Below are 25,668 nucleotides of genomic sequence, written 5' to 3'. Positions count from 1 at the left end.
TGGGTGTGGAATAAGACTTTCCCTTTAAGCAAAATAGCTGCTTTATGTCAAAGTCAGACAGCTGAGTATTACGGATGTTTTGAAATTTACATGTTAATTACAGAAGCAAGAGCTCAGTTATTATCTGGAATAACATAAACACACTCGGATATGTAGACAAACGTATGGTTTAATGCATGCACATACACACAGAGATCGATATAAATATAAACTAATTCACTCTAGTGCGGTATTTAAAGTATTTGTGCTAATACATGCCTTATTGCATCAAATGCCTTAGCTTTATCATTATATTGAATTTTAAATTTTAAGCACTTGGTAACAGCAGAAAGGAAGAACTCCCTTTTAACAGGAAGAGACCTTCTGTAGGGCCAGTCGGTTACCCAATATGGGATAAATATGATCTCTCTCTTTCTAGTCCCTATCCAGCTCTCAGTGTAGCCTTTTGGATCTGCTGAAGGCTTTCTGTTTAGAACAGCCTGATTAAAATGGAATTACAAGAATGATTGTCCAATATTACTAAAATTAGGAGCAATCTGTTTATAAGCATTATCTTAGAATGCTTATTGGTCCTTCAAACGTAGGAGTGTTGTCCAACTATTACCTTAGGTGCCATTCAGAGGCCTGTTCTCTGTACATTTTTTTAAAAATAATCCCAGTAATCTGGATTTTGTTCAGATCTTTGAACCCATAAGAGAATTTGATTAGGAAAGCTGGAGATTATTGTGCACTCCCATTATCGGTGACCAGAGTATAAATATCAGTACTGGAAACCATAATCGGGTGGAGTAATGAGTGGAGGAAGCAACAAAGAGGGGGGAGTATATTCAGATGAAAGGTTAAAAGCAGCACAAATGTGACACACTCATTCATTCATTGCTTGGAGAACAATAGTAGGAAACTAAATGATGAGTTACTTTTGTCAGTTACTCCCTCTTGACTTATGCGCTAACTCTAATAATGACTCACAATATTCAGCAGTTTTTCCTGTCACCTGTGCACAAAATGGAACTGGTCCCCACCCTTCCTCCAACCTTGGTTGTGCAATATTTGCACAACCAAGGTTGGGCTGATTTCCGTTAAACAATTCTGGTAATTCTTGATCTTGTTTACAATGAACAGACCTGAGACAAGCAGGTTTGACCTCATGGATGTGTTGCAGTAAAATCCAATCCTATAGCTGAAGAACTGAAATATTCCACATCAAACCAAATCATCAGCAGTTTAAACCAAATAATGTGCCGATCTATGCGCTAGAACAATGAGAACAAGCCCTCTGTGAGCTCATCCTGTTATATTGTATAAACAAAAGACTGTGATATTAATGGGAAACAGTCCAGAGGGAGTGACAGCTGCACAACAATCATAAACATGTGAAAATGGTCTGGCTGGAAACGTGCAGTGAAGTGGTGTAGTTGCATATAAGCTTTTGATTCTCTGAGTATTTAGAGGGAGAAGATATAAGGTCTCCTGTAGATCTGAGTGATCTGAATGTGCCTCAGTTTGAATGAGAAAAAGCATGATTGTGTTACTGAGATGCTGTTTTTGTTTGTGTGGTGCTTTCAGACAAACTGTAGGGGTTACAAAAAAGATGTATCCTGTGTCTTTGAAAGTGTGGGATTCTCTCTAAAATACTGTAGCGCATGTACCAGTGACCAGCAGGGGGCTCTAACAGAGACACATTGTAAAGAAGTTTATGAAATTTTAATGTTTTTTCTCCAGAAAAGGACCAACCGCCAGTAGCTCGTGTTGTGTCGAGTCCACCCATCTCTTTGCCTGTCAGGACCGCCACTTTGGATGGATCTCAGTCCACTGATGACAAAGGTGGACTCAGCTACCTGTGGACCAGAGAAGACACCAGTCCTGCTGCTGGGGTGAGACGGACCTTTATAATCAGGCCTTTAACTGATGTTAGTTCTGGTTTAGTTTATTGCAGGGACCATGAGATTTATAAATAAATAAAAATGTATTGTTTTTTGTTTTGTTTTGTTCTGTTTAATAGGATGTGCTGAACAGCTCCGACCACCAGGCAGTGCTGTTTCTTGGAAACCTGGTGGAGGGCAAATACAGCTTCATCCTGACTGTAACTGACAGCAAAGGACAAAGCAGCAAGGGGAGGGGCACAGTGGAGGTCAAACCAGGTAAGCAGACCTACAAAAACATGCATATGAACACATCCCCAAGATATACTCATTATTTTTAACAATACGTTTCTTTATTTCATATAAAAATTACTCCTTATGTTCAACTAAAGAGAACACACATTCTCAAAAACAGTTCAGAAAACACATCGACATTCAAAAACGTCTCAAAATGGGCTCAGGTGTGACTACATGTCATTGGTCCACATATAGTTGAGTCAAGAAGCCTGTGCTAACTGAATAAACAGAAGGCTGCTGGATAGATGGACGGGCAGTCAGTCCATTTTAGACTTTAATAAGTTAAACAGCCAACTGTTAAAATATTCACACAGTGATGGTGATTTTTTTTTCCTATGATGAAAGGAAAAAATTATATCAAAATTGATATGAAAATGGATTCATATCAACCAAAAACACCACTTCTTTCTTATCCAGTCTGTATCATTTGGTTTACTTTTTTTTTAATCCAAAAACAATCCTGTAAGCTACTTGTGTAGAAAAAAAAAAAAGAAAAAAAAAAAAAAAAGAGGTTCATCAGTGTTTTATCACAACTTTGACCTTCCGGATCCAAACCAAGTAGAAAATGCTTTGAATGAAGTGAAATTTCTTTTGAAATAATCTTCTTATATGCCATTCTGACCCCTTCCTAAAACGTTTTAATCTTTTTCCACTAACTAAGCAACCTATGCATTTGTCTCTCGACATACAATTTGTCTGGTTTATTTCATACTGATTTAACTGTTTTACCAGGAGTGGATATCTAGGTATTAACCATTTATAGTGTTAGAGTGAAGGATGTTGAAGTGTAAAAGCTTAAACATTTAAAATATTTTAAAACTTCCCGGTTTGGGGAAAAACTATATATTTATTTGTATAGTGTAGCAACGTAACTTGATACTGATGCACTTAAAACCTAATAAAACTGCTGATTATTTTCCAGTGATCAGTTTTTTTGTGGTGCAGTGTCCCAATAAAAGACCTGTGGTTTCTATTCAGGCTTTTATTTTGTAGCCAGATAAAGATTCAAACGAGGGGAAAATAAATTCTTGTGATCGTTAAAAGACATTGTAGAAAAATATACTGAAACACAACTGCTGCATGGTTTATTTTTTCTTCAAACGACTCTGTGCATGCAAATGCTTTCCACACAGCAGGAGCCTCAACAACCAGCAGCAGAAGGTTGAGCAGGTCAGCACAGCATACGGTGCACAGACACACACTCGGCCAGAAACTAATCCGTCACTTGGCGCTCTGGACTCTCTCCCAGATTTCAGGGAGTCAGATGGATCCTGCAATCTGCCCGTTTTCCTCATGTCACTTTTTCCGTCTCACTGTCACCTCATGTGTCTTCCCTCTTCCCTATTTTTCCCATCTATCCATCAGACGTGCGGGAGCGGGACCTGGTGGAACTGGTGTTAGAGGTCTCCGTATCGCAGGTGTCCCAACGTCAGCGCGACATGCTGCTGCGACAGGTTGGGGTTTTACTGGGTGTGCTCGACAGCGACATCATTGTGCGAGAGATCAGTGCGTTTAATGAGCACAGGTGACTTTGTCTCCAGATTTTAGACAAGTGTGCAAACCTGATGATGAAAGTCATGAAACCAACTGTGAACAGAGCTGGAATTATCCTTTGACAGTTTGTTTGTTTGTTTTCCACCCTCTTCCTCCATTCTCAGTACTCGTTTGGTCTTCCTGGTGTCCGGAGGCCCAGGGCGCCCTCCGCTGTCGGGCCGTAACGTTGCACTCGGCCTGCGCAACAAACTGCGTAAACAGAAGAATGACTTCCTCATCTTCAAGGCCCGACGAGTGGATACAGTCAGTGAGTACCACATAAACGTTACGAAATGGAACAAGGAAAGGGGGAAAAGAGGTTTGATGCTTCTATGTTACAGCAGACTCTAAAAGCCTTGGTTTTTGGACATTCAAGGTCACAGTTGCATTGATTAATTTCTGATAAGCTCTTGAAATCATCAAGACAGTGTCTCCCAGTTTTGTTTTGTTTTTGCAAAAATGTAAAAATTTGTCCTATTATTAGATTCCTCCTAAAAATTCCTGGATCCATATTTTGATCTGCATTGACTCCTAAAATGAATCACTGCTAAGATGGGCCAGACCTCACTTCGGCTAAAAACTCCTCCTATGCCTGAATAGCTCTACAGCTTTGTCGCCAAATTGTAGCTGTGGGGAGGTTTCTCTCTTTAAGTTGATGAATTTTCTTTCATTAGCTGTCAACTGACTAAACCAATCAGTCGTTGCATGCTGTTTTTATGATGTAGATAAAGCATAGGTTTAATGCAGAAGAATAAATCTCACCGGATTCATCTTTGAAGACTAGATGTAACCCTGACCCATAATCTTATGTTTTGGGGGGTCGTTATTAGAAAAAGTATTTTGATGGGAGTCAGTTACAATGTCTATTCTTAAAATATCTATTCTTGTCTTTGATTTCCAATCTTTTGTCTTTTTTTTCAAAAGCCTAAAATCACAAATTTTGTCAGCAAAAGGTTAAAATAAGGCTTCATATCAGATCAATTTGATTTATCTCAAAAGTATGGAAATTACTTTTACAGCAGCTAAAATAATAAACACAGTCTGTAAAAAAATTAATGTAGCTCAATAAAACAGAATATAACAAAAAAGCTCAGTTTGATCAAACGGAAAGATTAAAGAGCTCCATTAAACAGAATTGAAACCAAAAATTCAAATAAGATTGATCAAAAAGTAAATAATTGAATACAAAATAACAAAATGGCTCTATAAGGTAAAACAAATAAAATAAAATAAATTAGAATGAAAATAAACTTACTAAATGTAGCAAAAATAACAACAGTAAAAATTTTCCTTGACATTAAAGTGTACACAGAGTGTAAAACATGGTGTATTGATCACAGAAAATGACTCAGTCCTCACAGGGTTATGTTTTTGAGTAATCCCACCTACAGACAAACTGAACTTATCACAGACACACTGTTTAATGCATAAACCATAAAAATCAGACTGCTATTATTCAGTCATGCTCGTGCAGTCTGCAGTCTTTGGCTCGGTTAATGATGCAAGGTCAAAGTTTTAGATTTCTTAGCTATTTCTAAGTCATATAAGTATTTCTTTAGCACTTTAAATCTGCTGTTTACCAAGTTTTAAAGCTCTGACGGTTTATTGAACATTGCTGTCGCTCTCCCTCCTCAGTCTGCCAGCTCAACTGCTCCGGCCACGGCGAGTGTGACTCATTCACGCGGCGCTGCGTCTGTCACCCTTTCTGGATGGAGAATTTTATCAGAGCTCAGTTCGGAGACGCAGAGAGCAACTGCGGTAAGAAGGGAGGCATTACAGTAAAATATAGAGTCGATAAACAAAAGTCAATAAATAATCAATTTTATTGTTGTGAAAATCTGACCCAGCAGATTATTATTTTAATTCTGTTTATAAGAATCAGAATAATCTCTGTCGCTGTATTCAGGGACGCACGGCGAGTCTTTTGTGAATTTGTTGTCGAAGCTGCATTACTTTAGAGCTGTTTTAATATTACACACTTTTTACCACATCATTTTTTCTGTTTTCAGAGTGGAGCGTGCTCTATGTGACGATAGCATCCTTTATGATTGTGGTTGCTGCGGCAACATTTGTATGGGGGATAGTTTGTTGCTGCAACAGGTGAGTTTTTTACCTAAATTCTTTTTTAATATTCTGTCAGGGTTATTGTTAAATAACTTTATGGGGGTAATGGTCATTGATTCCCTGTGTGTTTATTTTCCTGTAAGGCGTAAGAGCAAAGTGCGCAGGAGTAAAAGTCGATACAAAATGCTAGAAGCTGACGATCAGGACTGTTTGGAGCTGCAACTGCCAAGAGCTGGTAAGATGGACGAGTTCACGTAAACTCGCACCACCGCCTGCATTTAGCCTGTTAACACTCACAGAAACAGGCAGACAGTAAATTCTGCTGCGTCTGTATTTTGACTGGAACTTGAACATCTTGAATCAAATTTTATAGAGATAACAACGATACCAGTACTTCCTTACTTTGTAATATGATTGCATGCACAGCTATGGTTTTTCTTTTGTGTATTTTTCTAAGATTATTTGTTTGGGCCATTTTTTTTCCTTTATTAGATTAGATTAGGAAAGTATATAGACATGAAAGCGAGGGAATATGCAGAGCAAAGGCCTGCAAGTTGACCCGAGTCGATGCTTTTGGCCTTTGTGGCACATTGCAGCATGAGCTAAACACTGTTTTCCAACTTTAGCAAAACTTCTTTTTTTTTTAAATGATGAGTGTGAATGTTGTTAGGTTAGTCATATTTACAGTTAATTTACCCAATGGTCTTCAAAAATAACTGCCCAAATAAACACTGAAGGTGTTAACAAATGGTAAGACTCGACTTTTTTTCTTGTGAAGATTTCTTTTGATAATTAACACTGATGTAAATGTTTAGCCAATGTTTCTATTTTAGCCACAATACAAAAAACTTGATGTTTCAAAGACTGAGTTAAATTTTCTGCCTAGTCTATGTTTAGGACAGCTCCATCACACTGTTTCTTTCGCTTCTGTTCTCCTCTTTCTCGTTCAGCACGCCTGAAGCCTGTTCCTGCTCCCACTTCCTCTGCCCTCATGCACTCGGACTCTGACCTGGACAGTGACGAAGGGCAGGGCGGGATCCCGTGGACGGATCAGGAGCGCGGGCAGCTCCTGAGGCCTCAGAATGGCTCCCTGAGGAATGGCCAGGGGCCGGTGAGGGCCAAGAAGCAGAGAGAAGAGCAGCTATAGCAAGAGAGGAGGGGGGAGCTCACAGCTGCCCTCACACAGCTCTTCCCCTTCACGCCTCCTCTTTCCCCTTCGTTGGTCTTCAACACAAAAACCTCACACTTCTCCTCTGTGAAGACAGACTGGGAGATACCTGAGTTAGGAAGAGGGAGAGAGAAGGAGATGTTGGGACCGTGTTGTCCCACTGTCACAGAAAAAACACCACGATACTGAAGCTTCCCTGCACCCACACTGAGCCAGAACGACGTGAAAAAGAAACTGCCATTACACTGAGAACCAGGGGTGAGCACTGTGTTTTGAATGATATAAAATATTAATTAGACCCCTATTATTTAACACAGAGACATAAAGAATGTAGTGCTGCCCCTCTCCTGCTGCTGGCTTACAAAGGTTGGGAGACTGTGTGAGAGGAAGTAGCTCGAGTGACTTTTTAAGATGAGGAAAAACAAAACTGCTTCAATGACACGAAAACCAGCCACCTGGCACGCTAACACCTTGCCTCTTGTAGACACGCATGTACAAACACGTTGTATTCACGCCGTTTCAGGTCGACCTGATGCTACCAAACACTGCCATTTTTAAATTAATGGTTAACTTTGCTCTGATTGTTTCTGTTCATCTGAAGCATGACGGAGAGGAAAAGAAAAAAAAAGACAACCAACCAACAACCAAAACTGATCTGAGCTGCCAACGGCTCGGAGAAACCACCTCAGAAAATATTTTAAATAATTTATGTGCATGAAGAGCGACAGATTGCAGCTCTGGTACAACCTGATACGATCGGCTGCATGTTTGTATGTCAGCTGTATGTGTGGATTTCTGTGGCTGCTGTGCCAAAAGATGTTTCCTCAGAGCAGTTTGTATGCTTCTTTTTTGTTTTTTGCTTTTTTTTATGTTTTTATGAACCCACAGAAGAGTCACAGTGTTGTAAGGTTTTATTCTCAAGGCTTCTCTGTGGATTAAATAACTGGAGTACACAACTGTAACAAAAGTGGTCTCAGTGAGGAAGGCAGTTGGGAGAAAGATGAAGAACAGGAGATTGAAGGACAGACCGCTGCTTCCTCATCACCTTTGGTAATGTGATGACTGCTTCAACCCTGAAGACCACAGAGTTTTTGTTACTGTTTTTACAAACAACCTTTTGGCTGTGATTAGACGTGGATGCACTTTGATTTTAATGTCTGCTGTCTCACTTTGTCTCTTGTTGGTTTAAAAAAAGGGTAGAGGTTCGTATGTGACGGTTGGAAGTTGGGAGGTTCAGCCATAAACGCAGGACTTTGCGGTACTGAATATGTAGGAAGAATGTCCATCAGTAATGTAATTCTCATGCTTTACACTCATCTCCATGATGCAAGCAGCTCTAAATTTTGCAGACTCGCAGCACACTTGGACAAGCATGCTCATTTTTTAACAAACTGAATGTTTAAATCCATCAAAAAGCCAAGTCACAATATCATTTTTCTGGATTTAATGGTATTCATCCTCTTCAGTCTGACCATTAAAAGATCTTCTTTTAAAGTGATTTTGATGTTATGGAGTTGGAGTAAAAATCCACAGGCCCTGTGCTGTGCAAAAACATAGAAACACAGTGGGGTTTTTTTTAGCAAGGTTAAAACAGTTAAATCAGTTTATTTCTTCCAGAGTTTTAATTTTTTAATTATAGTCAACTCTGTGTTTTTTGAACAGTGTCATTATTAGGTATACAGAAACATTAAGAGTTTGTACTCTAATGGTTGTAAAATTAAGATATCTTAAAGTTGATGGAGTGTTAAAGTTGGCCGGGAGATGCAGATTTCAAGCTGACTCGGATGTGAGGAAAACCTTTGAAAAGGTAAAATATGTTTTCTATTTTCTAATGCAAACTTACTTTAAGTATACGAGTGAGCTGCGCATCCGATCGGAGATAAAACTGTACTAAATCCCGAAAACAAATTATTTCTTCCCACGGACAGGACATAAGCAGGAGGTTAATCTGAAGGATGTTTGCGTACGCTTTGAGCAGATTACCAGAAATAAACCACGAACGGGGCCCAGCAGGAAGGCTTTGTTTGTTCATCAGCAGTAATCTGAGGTGTTTCTTGGCTGGACCGTACCGACAGACAAACTTTAGCAGAACGACTCTCCCCGACGTATCATCTCACAGTGTGATTGCTTTGCATGCAGAATGTGAAACAGACACATGTAAGTCCTCATCTGGAGGCACACTTTTCTATGTTCGTTGTTGAATGTTAAAAGGGTACATCATTGATTCAGTTCAGCTTGTACTCTGTGCGAAATAAGCTGGGGTTTGTTTTTGGGTTGTTTTTTTTCTCAAATTACTGCAAAAAGTCATCTCATGCCGATGTTGGATCTGCTGCACTAAATGTGTTTTATTCGCACCTGCTGAATTTATCGGGCCATCTTTTTTTGACCTCCTGTGGGAGGCAAATTAAAATCAAGCACACCCAGGTGCCAGCAACGTCAAACCACTGAAAAAAATCTGTTGTCTTGTCTTGTTTTGGTTTTGGTTTTTTGGGGTTTTTTTTTTTTTTTTTTGGAATAACAGCCAAATTGTTCTGATGGACTCATCTTTTTTTTTTTTTTTTTTTTTTTGTCTCCAAAGCTCCTTTTACAGTTAAAAGGAGGACACAAAAATGTTGCGTTGTCTGCTGTTACGTTTGGGATTTGTTTAGATGCAAGTGAACTGACCTTGAGTCCACTGTGAAGGCAGAGATAAATGAGGAGAAACTGTTAAATGAAAGGGGTGTAATTGTTTTTGTTTTTAATATTTTATTATTAATAAAGTTTTAGTGAAGGATGACCCCTTCTTTTGTTCTGTGATCCTGCTGATGCAACTGGATAATGTGTAAATTAAAGTTAAAAAACAAAAAAACAGTGTTGGCTTGTTCTTGCTTTGTGTAATCTGAACAAAATTACCTCTGATTAAGGTAAAAAAAAAAAAAACTTTTATTCTTTTTTTTTTTCTCTGTGCTTTCTCTGTGTCTTTGTATTAGTTGTTTTTCTCCACAGCCTGCACAATTCAAAGGAAACTCCTTTGTGTGATCTGAGAAAACTTTGTGGGAAAAAGTTTTGCCTGGATAAAACTTTTGAGGAGTTTGTTTTACTCTGAAATGGAGATGAGTCATTTTTTTATATTACACAAAAATTCTGCTTCATCACCTGGTTGGGAAAAAAAATCTAATTTCTTTGTTGCGCGTTCATTACATATTATAGGGTTGGTATAACATTTACTTTTCTGATTACAGGGGATCCAAACACCCGTGTATCGGACTGATCCTCTGGTTGGTCTTTTCATTTACTTTTATAAGCCTGCTGCCCTCGATGGTTTGTCCTTTGCACATTTTGGGAGATAATGGAGTCCTTAAAAGATTATAATCGAGATCTCCCTTCTCTGTCCTGTTATTCCTCCTCGCTGTGGATCGATGCCTGTTTATAACACTTCCTATCACTGGATGGATATTTATTTTTAAGACTAGACAAGTGACATGTAAGATAAATACAAATGTGCTTTTAGGTGATCTCTGTGAAAATGGGACTTCTTTTTTGAAATCTTTATTTCGGCCAAAAAAAATAAGGTAAATAAGAAGACAGGATAAATATTTGCATGTTTTCAACGTCTCTGCAGTCAAAGTTTTGCTTCTTTTCTCAACTATTCGCAAATACAGTGTCTTAAACATGAAATGGGACAAATCATGAATGTGCAGCTGACAAATCTGTGTGATGCTATCATGTCGATATGGACCAAGATCTCTCAGGAATGTTTCCAGCACCTCCAATTTCACATGAATACAGTGTCTTAAACATGGGACTATAGAGATAGATTTATGTTATCATAATGTTTGTTTGTTTGTTTTTTCACTTAAATTTGAGTTAATTCGCAGAAGTATGATAGTGACTCTGACCACCAGCTTTCTTCAGTGAGTGAATGAGTGTGTGGTGCTGATGATCCACAGCCACACTCCAGGATGGGGGCCTCTCAGGAAACCTGGGAAAGACTCAGAGGCTCCAGCTCCAGCAACACTTGTAGTGTAAAGAACAGCTTTATCACTTGACCAAGTAATAATTAATACTTGGCACGACAAGTGTTGCTGGAGCTGGGCCTTTTCAGATTCTCCATTCACACTGGAAGCAGGTGAAGTGCTAAAAGCATCTTTAGTGACTCCACACAGACCATATATAAATATATTTGTTTGTTTGAATATTTGTGGGAATAACTAAGGGGGGTTATTATATCCCGTTCTGTATAAAACAAACGCTAGATTGTTTGGTTATAACAATAAGAACCCTTAGTTGTCGCCCTTATTTGAATCAGTGAAGTCACTTCATTGCTTTTGTGCACATTTACACAGTTGTGTCCATGTTTTCTGTATGTGTGACAGCTTTTTTCCAGTCTGTAAAGTGGGGCAAACATGCCCAGACAAGAAAAAACGCACCACATGAAATACACAACTCTGCGTGTTTTTCCTGCAAATGTTCGGAGGAACATCTCCTTTAGAGGCGCTGCCTCTTCTGTTATTTTTATGATGTCATATCTCACTGCCTGCAGATATGTTGTTACGAGGGGAAGAAAAGTACTTAGTTCTTCTATGTTTTCCCCTCTGCCTCTCTTCGTATATTGCTGCCCTCTGCCTCTCGCACTCCTTATATGGGAAAGGAATTAGTTGCGCGAACAAGGGCGGAAACGTGGCGCGGTGAGCGCTGGGTAAATTCAGCGACATACAGGAAGAAAGAGACGAAGCCCAGTCTGCTTACTGCACACTCCCACAGCAGCGACAACATAAAGGACCGAATCACTGCTCGACCAGTTTAGCAGGTAAGCAGCCGGTGTGCTGTCCTTTTTGGTATTTGCACTGCGGGGTTTGTGACTCGATTTACGGCTTTCTGCAGAAGCGGAAAATCAAATCTGAGACGAGAGAGAGAGAGCGCACAGCCGCTTCCTCCTTAACCGAGAATCATTCAGAAATTACATCTTGAGTTCGGTGTGATGCTAACGCAGCCGGCTAGCCGAGGTTAGCCGCAAAAGCTGACGCTGGTCTGACTTAAATCGTTAACATGTCTGCAGCCCTGTAGTCAGCCTTTACTTCGTCTTGCTGTGCTCTCTTATTAAAAGTGGAAACTTCTCTTTTTAGTCTTTTTTTCTTCCCTTTCCTCCTCTGCAGAGTAGTGCAGCATTAGCTGACACAGGGAGGGGTGTGTGTGTGTGTCTCAGAGGAGAGAGAGAGAGAGGAAAAAAATCCAGGAAATAGTCAAACTGACAGCAGACGCTCAACGGCAGGGAGGGGACGTATAAAAACACCACCCCAGCTTTTTTAAATATGTGTCGACTTTGAATAAGGTGGTGTAATTAAAAAAAAAAAAAAGGTTTATCTGGGGTTACGTTAGCTAGCTCTGGTTGTCGGCGTTGGTGTTGTGGCACATTTTGTACCCCCTTTAAATAATTTCTAAGCGGTGTAACGGCTCTTCAGGACGGCTTAACGCTATTTCCTAATCTGTAACTCTTCAGGACACTATAACGTTACTTGAGAAAGGTGTTTCTTAACCTCAAGAGCCACGAGTACACAATAAAACTGTTTAACTGAGGTTTGAGTGGTGGGGCTAAAGTTGTAACGGCTAGCTTTAGCCGGTGATCGCATTATCAGCAGCGGCTTGAGCGCGATTTGTTTGAGCTTTGAGCCCACCGAAGTAGGTCTGGAAGGGCGCCCTGCTTTCCATGTCTGCCACGGTTACAAACAGTGTTTCCCTATGCAAATAGATTTGGAAGAAAAGCTAAGGTTGCAAATGCAGGAGTGGACGCTCGCTCCTTTATGTCTGGACGTCTTGCCCCCAGGCAGACACACAAACCCTCACACAGGCCTAACTAACCTACTTCACTGCCCCTGCGTGCTGATGGGAGCTCTGTGCACAACATTTCTTCCATATAGACAACAAATGAGGTCGATGAGATCAGTTTGATAGGGTTATAGGCAGATTTCAGATTTTTAGTTACAAAGGTATTATTCATTAGTACAATACACTAGAGGACTAATGAGAGACTGCCACTCCTCATCTAAAGACTACTTGGAATTTGTAGTCAGACGTTAAGATTTTGCATAGACTGGGGTCACTATTTGCAAGGAGACAGGTAGATTCATTTTAAGCTAATTTCCCATAGTGCACTGCGTGGAAATGTACAAAAAGCTAAAGTTGCTTAAGGCAGGCTTTTGGCCACACCTGCTCTTGTTTGTGCAGTGGTTTGTTCTGAAAAACCATCCCAAAAGGGAGTAAAAAGGGGAGTAAATGCACCTGTTGGTTGTTGATAGTACTAATGTGTTTGAGTTTTAATATTTGCATAAGTTGAGACAAAAAAAAAAGAAATGCAATATGTAAACTACGTGAGGAAGACCATGCTGATTGAGCTTTATGATCACTTTACACCAAATGATTGAGATAAGAGCATGCAAAAACTTTACAAAACTCCCAGTTTTATTGCAGCATCAGTCATTTGTTTGCACTGTTTGAAAGTGTGCCTTCATACTCCTGGTATGAACTACAAGCTTCTATAATTGTACATGCTACAGATTTAGCTTTAATCTAAGGAAAACAGAACTGAAGGAATGACTCCCTGGCTGCCGTCACATCTCTGGTTTTGTCTTCGTCTGTAGCGTTTCCTTGGTGGTCAGCACTTGGCCCGAGCCTACGCCGCCACTTTGCTTTGGTGCACATAAAAATAAGCATTTGAAGTGAAGTAACTGGGCATAAAGTAAACTCAAATGTGCTTTGCTCTGGGATTTGCAATTTGCTAGATATGGATAAAGTTTGTTAGTGTTGGTGTAAACAACAGTTAGCCATCTACAGGGCTGGGTTTGTGTTGTTGTTGTTTTTTTCCAGCTGTTACACCATTTAGGGGCCGCTCCCTCCCTGTGCTGCAGGTGAGTCATGTCTCATGAGACCAGGAAGTGCTGGACTCTGGTATATGCAGGTATAAATGCTCACTGCCGTGGTGCTAAACAGAATGTGGGTCAAGGGTAGAGAGGGCTTTTGTTTCCTACTGTGATCTAATTCATCTCAGAGTCTGCTGCACAAATTAATGCGTAACTCTCTGTGAAAGACAGAGGAAAAGGGGAAGTTTAGGTATTGTGTGCTTCTTATTCAGTCTGCTGTAAAAGGAAGAAATAGTGCAGTCTTTTAAAAATAACTTCATGTAATGTCTTGCCACCTCACCTGCTGATAACTCTATTGAATGGATTCACCTAACAGCCTCAGGGTTGATATAATGCATAACTGCCTCTCCTATTTAATGATCAGAAATCAAGTCGAAAGGCTGATTTTTAGTGATGCAGTATTTTACCTTTATTTAACCAGGAAGTCTGACTGAGGTAGGAGTCATGCAGACTCAAAGCATTATTAAAACTGCAACAAATGCAACATAAAATATCAGATCCACACATGATACACACCCACATACACAATAAGTTGGTTCTTAAGGAAAAAGATCCATGCATCTTGTTCACCATGTTCCTTATGATGGTTTTAAACTTAAACAAGCTTTTGCATTTTTTTTTTTTTTTTAAGTTTAAGATGTGGGGTAAGAAAATGCTGTTGTCATCAGATCTGTCTAAAACCTCAGCAGATGAACAATCAGCTGTTTGGAAGGGAAAAAAGAAGTATACAAAGTTAAACTAAATGGCTGCTTGAGTGACCATAACTCAAATCTCAAAATAGTTACTGATTATTTTGCTGCTGATAAACCGATGAGTGACTGTGGCTAATTGAAACAGTATTGAACACCCATTGATATGACTTCAGAGCATCTTCAGAGTGCCGCTTCTCAACATGAAGGATTTTATAAGCTGGTCACAGCCAAAAATTTAACATCTCGGTCATTTGATATGTAAAGATTTCACTGAGGAGTGAAAGTGAGATGTTGGCTGCAGCATTATCTTGCTCATTAGTGAGAGTGGTCTGTGTGGATCCATTCAGCGACAGCCAGGTATAAGGACCCGAGACTGGAGGGGCTCTCAGTGGCCCAGGTAAGGGCAGTGTCAGCTTTCAGCTGCCTCATGTAATGTTAGCCTTTCTCTTCAGGTGTGCGTCTGGATCTGTGAGTACTCCTTTATGTGTTAGACTTGGATTGGAGTCAGTTACGGTAATCATGTCTTTTGAATAGTTAAATCAGGAGTGTGCATGTTTTTTTGCTTCAAAGGTGCTGCTGACCTTAAGTTGTTTTCTTGTGCGATGTACCTGGATGTTTAAAACTCATAGCTGGGATCTCTCTGTAGTAACTCGCAACGATCTACATAGCTTTACGCAGCAAGTTCTGGCCTGCTCTTCCTCTTTTGTTACTCAACCTCAACACTAATAGGTGGATTTTTCTGTGACTTCCTTAAAGCTTGCAAATGAGCATATTTACATCTTTTGGCTCAATTTATTCAAACAGTCGAGGGTTCTGTCCTTGTGGCCGATTCGGCACAAAACCTTCATTATGTCTGTGCAGACGGTTTGATTCCCAGCTGAAATTCACTCTGTGCTGTTTCTTAATGGGAGGATTTTATCATCTCATGACATCATTGTTAGTAAAGTAGTCATTACTGTTATACTCCAAAGGTGGAAATGTGGGTGTAGGGTTGTCCAGAAAAAATGTGCCAAAATCACATTTGATTGTGTGATGCCTAAGCATCAGGCAGTGTTTTGTTTTTTTTAATTAAATATTTAAATAGCGCTCCGTTTCGGAGGAAGTAAGACAAATTAAAACAGACAAAACTTAAGAGTTTACCTGAAGTTGTTGAGCTACATGTCATCACTAATGAAAGCGCCTAACCTTTCAGAGTCCTTTCTCGTTGCCAAAGAAAGAGGCGACAATGTAACCCTTGTCATAAAAATGCTGGACAATCGGAAGCTATCTGGTGGTTGCCAGGTAGTGACTAACTGGTCTTCAGACCTGACTGAAGCTTCAGTATATGTGCAGGTGATCTATGTGAGCCAAAAAAATTCAGGCTTTAGAGTACTCTAAATACTCAGTTTTTCCTAATATTGGCTCTTGGTGACATCATTGGCTTCATAGTGTAGTTAACACATTCACCTTACGCACAAATGGTCCTGGGTTTGACATCCAGATTTTAAAATCACAAATGGTTGTGATTTTAAAGTCACAACCATAAAAAAAGGAGAGGAATAAAATGTTAAAAGTTTAACAGTGTATAGGTGTTGCTTTAGCAGCTGGTGCATTTTGGAGCAGTGACTCCGTGGATGTCCCCACAGAGCCTTGGGCTCAGGACTGATGGAATTTACACCACATGAACGCAAGCAGACAGTCGTGTACTCATGGAAACTTTAACCTGTGGTTAAAGTAACCTAGGGGTTAAGAGTAGAGGCTAATCTCTTTATCTAGTACTCCTGTGAAGCTAGTACTGTCTGGTTTGTAGCAAGACAGAAAATTCATGATTACAATTTAAATCTGTTGTTGTGGTCATTGATTAATAGTGGTGTGGAGGGTACATTATATTGAGGATGAGGTCTAATTAACTTGAGGGATTTATTTATTAAATGAATAAATAAATGTCAGCACTATGTCAGATGGGGGAAGGATCCAACTGTTTGCCGTATGTGGTTGAAATGTTAGTTGTGACCTGTAGGAGGTTGTTATGCACGCAAAATGTTGTTAAAGCTTTTAAAGTTTCTGCAAAAGCACCTGTTGGAGACCTGTTGGATTAAGCAATAAATGCTTTGTTTAGTTTTAGGAGAAAAAGAAAAGCTTCAAATGATCCGCCACTGATTTTATCCTATATTATAATTATTAATATTGATAATCAGAAACATCAGTTTTTTTGGACTGTTTTCCCCACACAGTTTCTGGACAATCTTGCTATGAAGGAGTTTAAGAGCAGCAATAGAAGAGCCCTTCTATTCTATTGCTGATATTCTATTGCAACATGATCTAAACCTGAAATATGGGACTTGTTGAAGTAAATGCACACATGTAAACTTGTTTCTGGTACAAAAGACAAATATGGGCAGCATTCAGAGCACTGTTGCTGTTTTTAATTTTTAAAAAAAATTGCATTGTAGTTTTAACACAACAAAAACAGGTTCTGGGATCGCAATACTGAATAAAGTTGTTTTTTCGAATCGAAACTGATGAAGGATAAACTGAATGGCAGTTAGTGATTCAGTTTAATGTAGTTCTGCACTACAGAATTTCCCAGAGGAACCCACCCGAGGGATTAATAAAGTTCCATCTAATCTACTTCACTAATGTAGGTTCAGATTGATGCAAGCAAGCACTTCTAAAGAAATGCATCCTCCTGTCTATGTTACTGTTGACTGTATATAAATAGGACGGATCAATGATCATTTTCTATCATGATTTCTTTCTTCCTGTGTTTTAGTCCCTGGGACTTCTCTCCCAATAGTGGTAGCCAGCGTGACACAGCTAACCTTTTTATCAAACACAAAAATGTCCTCTCTTTCTGACAGGTATGGCAGAGTTGGCGAGTCTGGTGCAGCGGTTGGAGGTGGCGGTGGGCCGCCTGGAGGCCATGTCAGGCCCTGGAGGCAGCGCTGGAGGTTCAGATGGAGGAGGTATTACTGTTAAAGAATACACTGAATAATATGTGTAGAGATCAGTGAGTGAAGTTTGCATTAATACATGAAAATGTATCACTGCGCTGAAGTCAGCTTCTGGCAGTGTGGACAGCGAAACCGGAGCCTTTTTTGAAAACGATGACAGATTTTAGTCATGTGATGCAGTCATGTGACCAATTAAACTAAGATAGCGGAGGGCATTATATAGCTGTTGTTTTGTTTGCGCTCAATTTTGACAGCCCTATTAAAGATTAATATCAGTTTGTAAATGCTCCAGATAGCTTTTCTTCAAATTCTTTAATTCTCACTCACTTTTGCAACTTTGTACTTTTGTGTTACTCACAGCAACAACTCCACCTCATTGTTAGTCCATTTAAAAAACTGTGCTGAAGTCAGCTTCTGAGCTCACAAAAGCCACTAGATTATTTGACTGAGTGGGGTCATTTATCACTAAAATGTTCTGATGTTGATAATTATGGCTTTCAGTCAGTTACTGTTGGCGTTTGCAGCTAGGCTTCTGCAGCGGTAGATTTAGCTGCTCTTGGTGTGTTAGCCATGGTTCACTGCAATGTGTTGCTGTGCTGAGCGTTACTTGGGGAATTTCATGCAGATTAGACCCAAGTAGTTGTTAGTAAAGATATCAGTTCCACATTAATGTAATGTAAATGGTAAATGCACTATAGCGCTTTACTTAGTCCCTAAGGACCCCAAAGCTTTATACTACATTCATCCACCCATTCACACTGGGGATGGCAAGCTACATTGTAGCCACAGCTGCCCTGGGGCGCACTGACAGAGGCGAGGCTGCCGGACACTGGCGGCACCGGGCCCTCTGACCACCACCAGTAGGCAACGGGTGAAGTGTCTTGCCCAAGGACACAACAACCGAAACTGTCCAAGCCGGGGCTTTAATCTTTACATGTATTTCTTTTTAATCCCCGTGGTCTTCTTTATCTTTGCAGCTGTATCTGCGCACGTCGAGGGCTTCGATGAGATCATCAAGGGTCCTCTGGCGGAGTACCTCTCCCTCAGCCAGAAGATAGGGGGCGACGTCCAGAAACATGTAGGTCACAAGTTCAGACATTACACATTTACATGAGGCATTGGTCACCAGTCCTACTGGAGCTGAGTTTAATTCTTTCCTAGGAAAGATGATTCCTGAAAGGTTACTTTAACTGCAGCAGCCATTGTAGAAATATTTACTGTCTACAAGTAAACGTTTCTTCTTTCCTGATGAGCACATTGCAGTGTATCTTGGTTTTTTGCCTCCACCTGCAGATCAGAAGAGCAGGTGCAGCCTGTGGAAGGACTAACGCAGCCTTTTGTTTGTGCTTCATGCAAAACTCTGCAGGGAATCTCGTAATTACAGTTGACGCTGCTGATTTAATCGCTTCTTTTATACAGCATTGTTTTACATTTACAGTGATATTCCTCATTTTCCAAGTCCATGATTTTTTTTTTTTTTTTTTTTTCCCCCTGCTGGCAAGACTTGAATATTTCTAAATATGAAGCCCCTTGAAAGCAGTTTCTGTTAAGTGTTCGTGAAAGATGATTAAAAAATGGCACAATGATAAATTAATGTAACATTTCTTTCCCTCTTTTAGGCAGAAATGATGAAGCAGGGGTTCACCACTGAGAGACAGCTTCTCATCACAGCCTCCACTTCCCAGAAGCCCTCTGATGTGAGTTAAACACACTCCGTAAAACTTTAAGTTGAGCAAGCACCGCATTGATTGATCAATTTCAACTTTGTGCATTATTTATTGTGTTCGTCTGCAGTTTAAATGGACGAACCCTTCTTTCTTTTTCCCTCTCTGTACAGGTTCTGTGTTGTGATATTTCTGCCTCATTTTATTTCGATTTAAAAATCTGCTGTAAAGATTAAATATTCAAGCTCGGCTTAGTTGTGATGGAGAAAGCTTAGTGGGATTATTGGCCTTGTTAATTTGCTTCAGAAGTTGGAGAATTTGAAGAGGGTTTTTTTTTCTTTCTTCTTCTTCCTTTTTCTTTTTTCCTCGAGTTGTGACTCAATTCTATACAAATTCTTAAGTTTCAGGTATCTGCTGATATCGAGTGCTAAACATTTGTCCTTTTTCGACTCTTCAGGCAGTTTTGACGACTCTCCTGCAGCCCGTGTCCAGCGTGATCCAGCAGGTGCAGGCGTTTCGGGAGCAGAACCGCAGCTCGCCGTTGTTCAACCACCTCTCCGCTGTCAGCGAGAGTGTGCCTGCCCTTGGATGGGTTGCCATGGTGAGTCCAGGGGCTGAGAGAGGGTAGGAAAAGAGCCGTTTTGGCACCACTCTGTGTATGTGGATAAATGAGTGTATAATGGGCGGAAACAGGCCTCTCTTTGATTCTGTCAACAGTCTCTGATGAGTGACGGTTTCTTGGCTGACGTTAAAGCACCAACAACAGAGCTTTGCTGTTACAGTAAATGATTCATTCATTGTTTGCTGTTGTGTTTTTTGAGACTTATGAATAATGGATCAGATTTTCAGATACACATGATGAATGTCTTCATTCTCTGTCCGCCTACCTCTGTATCCTTAAACTTCTCATTTGCTTTGCAAAACATTTGTGACAGCAGTACATATTTCAGAAGAACAGTCATTCTTTTTTCTTTATTGCTAATGAGAGCTAGACAAGGAAGCTGATTAACTGATTAATACGTCTTTATCTTAGTTATTTATTTTTTTAGTCATGTTGAGACTGATTTTTTTTTACCTTTGGACAAAGCCTCTTTTTGCAAAGATTGTGGGTGTAGCTTTATAGCAGTAGGATGGATTAGTCTTTAATAGCTAGGTTTCATTTGACGTAGACGTGACGTCGACGTAAAGCGCGAAATTTGACTGGCGGTCGGAAGTGAAAAAGATAAGCGCAAAATCACAGACAGACAGTACGCAAAATGCCTATGTCCTGTTGTGTTTACGGATGCTCCAGTAGGTCGACCAGAGAAACTGATAAACGGTATTTTAGGGTACCAAAAATAGCCCAACGAAGAGGAGAAAAATGGAAAATTCTAACCGAAAAACGTAGGAAAAAATGGATTTTAAATTTACGTTTACAGTCGGGAGGAGCAGAGTCTGCCAATGCCCGTGTCTGCAGCGACCACTTCGTCAGAGGTAATGTTATGTTTGCAAACGAACTTATTAGCATTAGGTAGTCGTTAAATTCTCGTTTACTTAGTGCTTTTAAGTTAGTAGTCTAATATTGACTTGATTGGGACTATAGGCTGCCCAAGTGCTTTGGATGACGAAGAGTCGGAGGACTGGGCTCCGACGGTCAATCTCGGCTACGAACGAAAACCCAGATCGGAATCAGTTCTCAAACGAGAGAAAAGAATGAAGCTTAAGGCAGAACAGCATCGATGTGCAGAGGCGATTTTGGATATGCAACAGACAGCTGAGAGCCCGGATTTGAGCCTAGTGACAGTGGAGAACAGGCTACTAACCCTGCCATACAATTGCAATGAGCTGCAATCACTTCTCCATCCTCCTTTGCAATTACCCAAGTCTTCAGAGGTGTCTCGTTAGACCGCTGAGAATGGTTTACCTTGAAACAAACAACTGTCACTCTAACGAAGTCCTAAGGATGTGGCATGTTTGTTGACGTTAAAGCCGCTACCGCTAACTGTTAGCGTGTTTAAGATAAAGCAATATAAGAACAAACACTCACCCTTGCAAACACCAAACTGTATCCATCACGGAGACGTTTTGTTCCAAGGTTGTGGACCCACCCGCTGACAAAAAAATTGTACGCCTCCAGACTCTTGAAAGCTTTCATTTGCTGCCTAGTGTAGTAAGAAGTCTGGAGGACCAAGTAGTTGGTGATATCCACAGCCTCGATAGTAGGCAAATCCTTTACTTCTGTGGTGTATTCGGACATTTTCAAAGAATACGGATCACGTCCGATATATTTTTTAACTATCTGTTTATATCTCTCCCGAGAAACGGGGTCTAAAGTTGCACAATAGCTGCTCTCCTGACTCTCCACAGTGTCCTCCATGTTTACTTCCGCCCTCCACTCAAAAATCGCGCTGCCTCCGCACGTCATCAGAACCACGTGACCGCAACCCAACTATTAAAGGCTTCACTTGTGGGGAAGCAAAGATTTTAAGTTCTCAAAATGTTGAGCTTTAGTTTTATACTTCCCCTTTCTTTAAACATACCTGACTCCTCTGCATCCATTTAATCCGACTCTAAAAGACAGACAGGAAAAACCTGGCCCACAGAGTCCTAAAGGAAAACAAAACATTAAGGGGCAGGAGGCATGTCAAAGCAAATGACTGCAGTGATTCTCCACTGCTGTTTAAGTTGATTTTAATACTGTTTATTTCATCAAGTGACCTCTTTAGTGGTACATGTCAGGTAGGGATCTACCAGCAATCTAAATGCTGACATGGTGCTTGTGCTTTTAAATTGTTAGCTACAGGTTACAATTAAAATCTTACTAAGTTCAAACTTAGTTATCCAGTGTTTGGGGTTTTTGTTTGTTTGTTTTTTGTTTTAACGTTCTCTGTGGACATTTGGACTAAGTGGTTTCCCACCCATGATATACGAGATAAGACTGGCTCTATTTATCCCAAAATTTGGGGAAGTTCCTGTGTTACCGCAGCCAAGAACACTAAGTACAACCTAGATCAAAATGCTTAAACAAAGTGGACTGGACTGCTCAATATAATAAAAGCAATATGACAAAACAAACTGGCTCAGTTAGGCAAAAACTACACACAGGGTATGTTTTACGAAATGAATCTAAACCTTTTTACTTCGTGTCAGGCTCCCAAACCAGGCCCGTACGTTAAGGAGATGCAGGACGCCGCCACGTTCTACACCAACCGTGTGCTGAAGGACTACAAGGACAAGTCAGTAAAACCTCCACTATTAAAGCCTGTTTCCCTCATTGTCCGCAGCAGATGGGCCGTCCAAATTTAATTTGTATACAAAGCTGCTGGGATTTCTTCCAGTTTGTTCTTATCATTTTAAACTGTATCATATGTTTTTATTTTTTATGTTGAATCTAATAAACAAAAGGGTCAAAAGAACTTTTAAATGCAGCCAAACAGTTTGCTCGACCCATCTGTCTTCCATCCTTTCTTTTCCTTTTTCAAGTTATGGTGCCCCATGGTTTTACTGAGTCAGCACTGCCACATGATACACTGAAGCATGTCAGTGGCAGACTTCCTGGGTTTAAACTTGTAATAAAAGCCTGAAAGTGAGGCAGACTGTTTGTGCTCTCAGCTCGTGTTCACATGTCATACAGCAGGCAGGCAAATTGCACAATGAGAAAATCTGAAATAAAAAATAAAGTTGTGTTGAGTTCTAAGTAAAGGAAGAAAAACTGCTAGAGCTAAAAAACGATGCCATAAAATCATATGTCGTCTTCACAGGGACAAGGTGCATGTGGACTGGGTGAAAGCCTACATCTCCATCTGGACTGCGTTGCAGCATTACATCAAAGAGCAACACACCACCGGACTGACCTGGAGCAAGACTGTGAGTTTCCAAAGGAAGGAGGAGGAGGAGAGAAAAAAAATAAAAAAAGGAAATTACTGCAACTTGAAACATAAAAAGCAGCTCTCAAATGATCAAATGCAACCTGACTCATGAATTAACACATTTACCTTAGGGCCAGTTTTACTAATACTTTGTGCCAGAGCAAACTGGTCTTTGGCATTAGAGAAAATTGTACTGTCTGTACTTAGAGTTATAAGGTTGCATGATTTCTGCAGCTTGCCCTGTTGCATATGTATTTCTGGGACTTCCTTTCTTGTGGTGCACAATGAAGGAAAAGCAGGAGCTTTTAGGGTACAAAACAATCCTGAAACTGAACTTGAGCTCTGTTTTTGCTAAACTAAATTTAGCCCTTCAGAATAAACTTTATTTTTGTTTACACACAAAGTTGAGGCAAACACAGGGAGAAGTGGTGTAACTGCCCCTGATATGCAAACAGTCCTGTTTTAAATTATAGAGGGGAGAATTACTCCAGAGTTTGTCTCGTGAGTGTGCTCTCCTTTGTCTGCTTTAAAGGCTAAAAGTGTGTCCTTCATGACCTCATTCACCCTGTTAACCGTTTTCTTCTCTTCTTCCTCAGGGTGCAGTAGCTTCAGCCGGTGCTGCTCCACGCAGCGCTCCTGCTGGCGGTCCTCCCCCACCTCCCCCTGGACCCCCTCCTCCCGCTGACCTGAGCGGACCCACTGGCGGCGCTGGGGACGCCGGTGCTGATAATCGGAACGCCCTGTTCGCCTCCATCAACAAGGGGTCTGACATCACCCGGGGTGGGTAGCTACAGCTCCAACCAACAGTGATGAGAGGAGCTGATACTTTTTTTTTTTTTTTTTTTTCTGGCCTCAATTTTGAGGATTTGAGTGCAGCAGTAGTCATGTAGCAGAGCTACATGAATCAATACAAAAAGGCTTTGTTGATGTAAATCATATAAAGGAGTCTCTGGTCCTTCTTTCCTTTTGTTAATCATTACTCTATGTGAGGAGTAGTAATCAGTATTGATGAACCTCTCTGGACAAATAAGTTGATGGGAGAACGTGGTATGAAGGGCAGACAGTGTATTAAGACGGACCTTTTTATTTCAGTTATAATCTTTTATGCTCATTTACACTTACTAATATATGGGTTCCATTCCTTTTATTTATTTATTTTTGTTATCACATAAATTAGATGTGCTTTGGATTAAGTAACGCTCCCTCTCTCTCAGACTAACAGTGCATGTTTCATCTCTCCCTGACCCCTGCAGGACTAAAACATGTGTCCGATAACCAGAAGACCCACAAGAACCCCAACCTGAGGAGTCAGGGCGCTCCAGTGCGCTCTGGACCAAAACCCTTCGCTTCAAGCGCCGCCAGACCTGCTGCATCCGCCACACCAACCCGTACGCTCCCCCCTGTGCTGGAGCTGGAAGGAAAGAAGTGGAAAGTGGTACGCTGAAGGGGCCAAAATGACCAGAATAGATTTTTAAACTTGCTTCTGGCTCAGACAAACAGACCTTCTTTTTTTTTTTTTTTTTTTTCTTTCTTAATTCTTTTTCTCTGTTTTCTTAACTTGCTTTCTGCAGGAGAACCAGGAGGATGCTCAGAACCTGGTGATCAGCGACACTGAGCTGAAGCAAGTGGTTTATGCTTTCAAGTGTAACAAGAGCACCCTGCAGGTCAAGGGCAAAATCAACTCCATCACTTTAGGTAAGAAAGGAAACTCACTCCTCAGAAACACACACGTCGAGGGCTCTCGTATTGCCCCTGATATAATGCCCAAACATTTATTTATATTTGCCGACACAGCCGCCATAAGTGAATAAAAGGCAGAAGAATGAGCTCGGTGCTTAGAGTCTCTTAAATATACTTATTTATTTTTCTCTGACAGACAACTGTAAGAAAATGGGCCTGGTGTTTGATGATGTTGTGGGCATCGTGGAGATGATTAACTGCAAGGATGTCAAGATCCAGGTGTGATTATTTTATTTTATTTTGTTTCTTTTCACTGTTTGTTGCATTTCATGAGATCACTGAATGATTTTTGCTGCCCCGTCATTCTTCGGCTCTTTGTAGTTTCTCTGCTGAGGATTTATACATTTTTCATGAGCTCTGTTTATTATTCATGTAGTTAAATATTGGAAACTACAAGCTGCTCAGTTTTTGGCAGCTTCACTGTCAGCTGGGTGCAGTGTTGGGCTTGAGGAGATTTGTAGAAGCTGATTGTAGATCGGCATTGTGTATCATCTACCTGATAAAGTTACTGGCTTTTAGCCAAAGGGTCTACTGTTTATTTTTTCCTTTTGTTTCCAGGTTATGGGGAAGGTCCCAACTATCTCCATCAACAAGACAGATGGCTGCCACATTTATCTGAGCAAGGACTCTCTGAAGTGTGAGATCATCAGCGCCAAGAGCTCAGAGATGAACGTGCTGGTACCCAACAAAGATGGAGAGTTTGTGAGTATCTCTGATTTCATTTGTTTAGCAGAGGAAGTTTAACGTGACACAAACAGGACCTCACCTGACTGTGATAAGAAACCTTACTGCTTCTGTAAACCTTATGGGGTATTTTTGGCTTTGTAAATGCTGTCATCACTAAGTTTTCAGTGCTGCTGCTTTTATTTAATCCTTATTTCAACCAGAAAGTCAATTGAGATTAACATCTGTTTCTCAGGGAAGACCTGGACAAGTAGGCACATACCTCAAGTTAAAAATCAAATATACTA

The 25,668-nt window shown here is 40.5% G+C and overlaps 2 protein-coding genes and 1 long non-coding RNA gene across 5 annotated transcripts in view; all 3 read left to right on the top strand.

Moving 5' to 3' along the window:
• Positions 1-9,700, top strand: part of kiaa0319l (KIAA0319-like ortholog) — a 38,767-nt gene extending 29,067 nt beyond the window's left edge. For all 3 annotated transcript variants that reach the window (XM_085446854.1, XM_085446853.1, XM_085446852.1), the window contains exons 18-25: positions 1,723-1,874; positions 2,003-2,141; positions 3,525-3,684; positions 3,818-3,960; positions 5,328-5,450; positions 5,702-5,792; positions 5,900-5,991; positions 6,707-9,700. In XM_085446854.1, coding sequence (XP_085302980.1) covers positions 1,723-1,874; positions 2,003-2,141; positions 3,525-3,684; positions 3,818-3,960; positions 5,328-5,450; positions 5,702-5,792; positions 5,900-5,991; positions 6,707-6,903 — 1,097 coding nt within the window. In that variant the 3' untranslated portion in view covers positions 6,904-9,700. The remainder of the gene's footprint in view (positions 1-1,722; positions 1,875-2,002; positions 2,142-3,524; positions 3,685-3,817; positions 3,961-5,327; positions 5,451-5,701; positions 5,793-5,899; positions 5,992-6,706) is intronic.
• A 1,878-nt stretch (positions 9,701-11,578) lies between these two features.
• cap1 (CAP, adenylate cyclase-associated protein 1 (yeast)) overlaps positions 11,579-25,668 on the top strand; it is a 15,888-nt gene continuing 1,798 nt past the window's right edge. Inside the window, exons 1-12 of the mRNA XM_085446315.1 lie at positions 11,579-11,713; positions 17,353-17,457; positions 18,423-18,523; positions 19,065-19,142; positions 19,567-19,710; positions 22,239-22,324; positions 22,850-22,955; positions 23,554-23,737; positions 24,211-24,392; positions 24,529-24,652; positions 24,834-24,916; positions 25,256-25,399. Of these exons, the coding sequence (XP_085302441.1) occupies positions 17,355-17,457; positions 18,423-18,523; positions 19,065-19,142; positions 19,567-19,710; positions 22,239-22,324; positions 22,850-22,955; positions 23,554-23,737; positions 24,211-24,392; positions 24,529-24,652; positions 24,834-24,916; positions 25,256-25,399 (1,335 nt within the window). The 5' untranslated portion in view covers positions 11,579-11,713; positions 17,353-17,354. The remainder of the gene's footprint in view (positions 11,714-17,352; positions 17,458-18,422; positions 18,524-19,064; positions 19,143-19,566; positions 19,711-22,238; positions 22,325-22,849; positions 22,956-23,553; positions 23,738-24,210; positions 24,393-24,528; positions 24,653-24,833; positions 24,917-25,255; positions 25,400-25,668) is intronic.
• LOC146682740 (uncharacterized) lies at positions 19,738-21,474 on the top strand. The gene is made up of 2 exons (XR_014917560.1): positions 19,738-20,582; positions 20,692-21,474. It is a non-coding gene; the product is annotated as an uncharacterized LOC146682740 (long non-coding RNA).

Source organism: Copadichromis virginalis, linkage group LG22 (genome assembly GCF_057382275.1).
Source record: "Copadichromis virginalis isolate Kocher_CV1m ecotype Utaka linkage group LG22, C_Virginalis_male_GT1.1, whole genome shotgun sequence".
Lineage (NCBI taxonomy): Eukaryota > Metazoa > Chordata > Actinopteri > Cichliformes > Cichlidae > Copadichromis > Copadichromis virginalis.
Note: the sequence above shows the minus strand (reverse complement) of the source record. Positions and strands in the feature narration are given on the sequence as shown.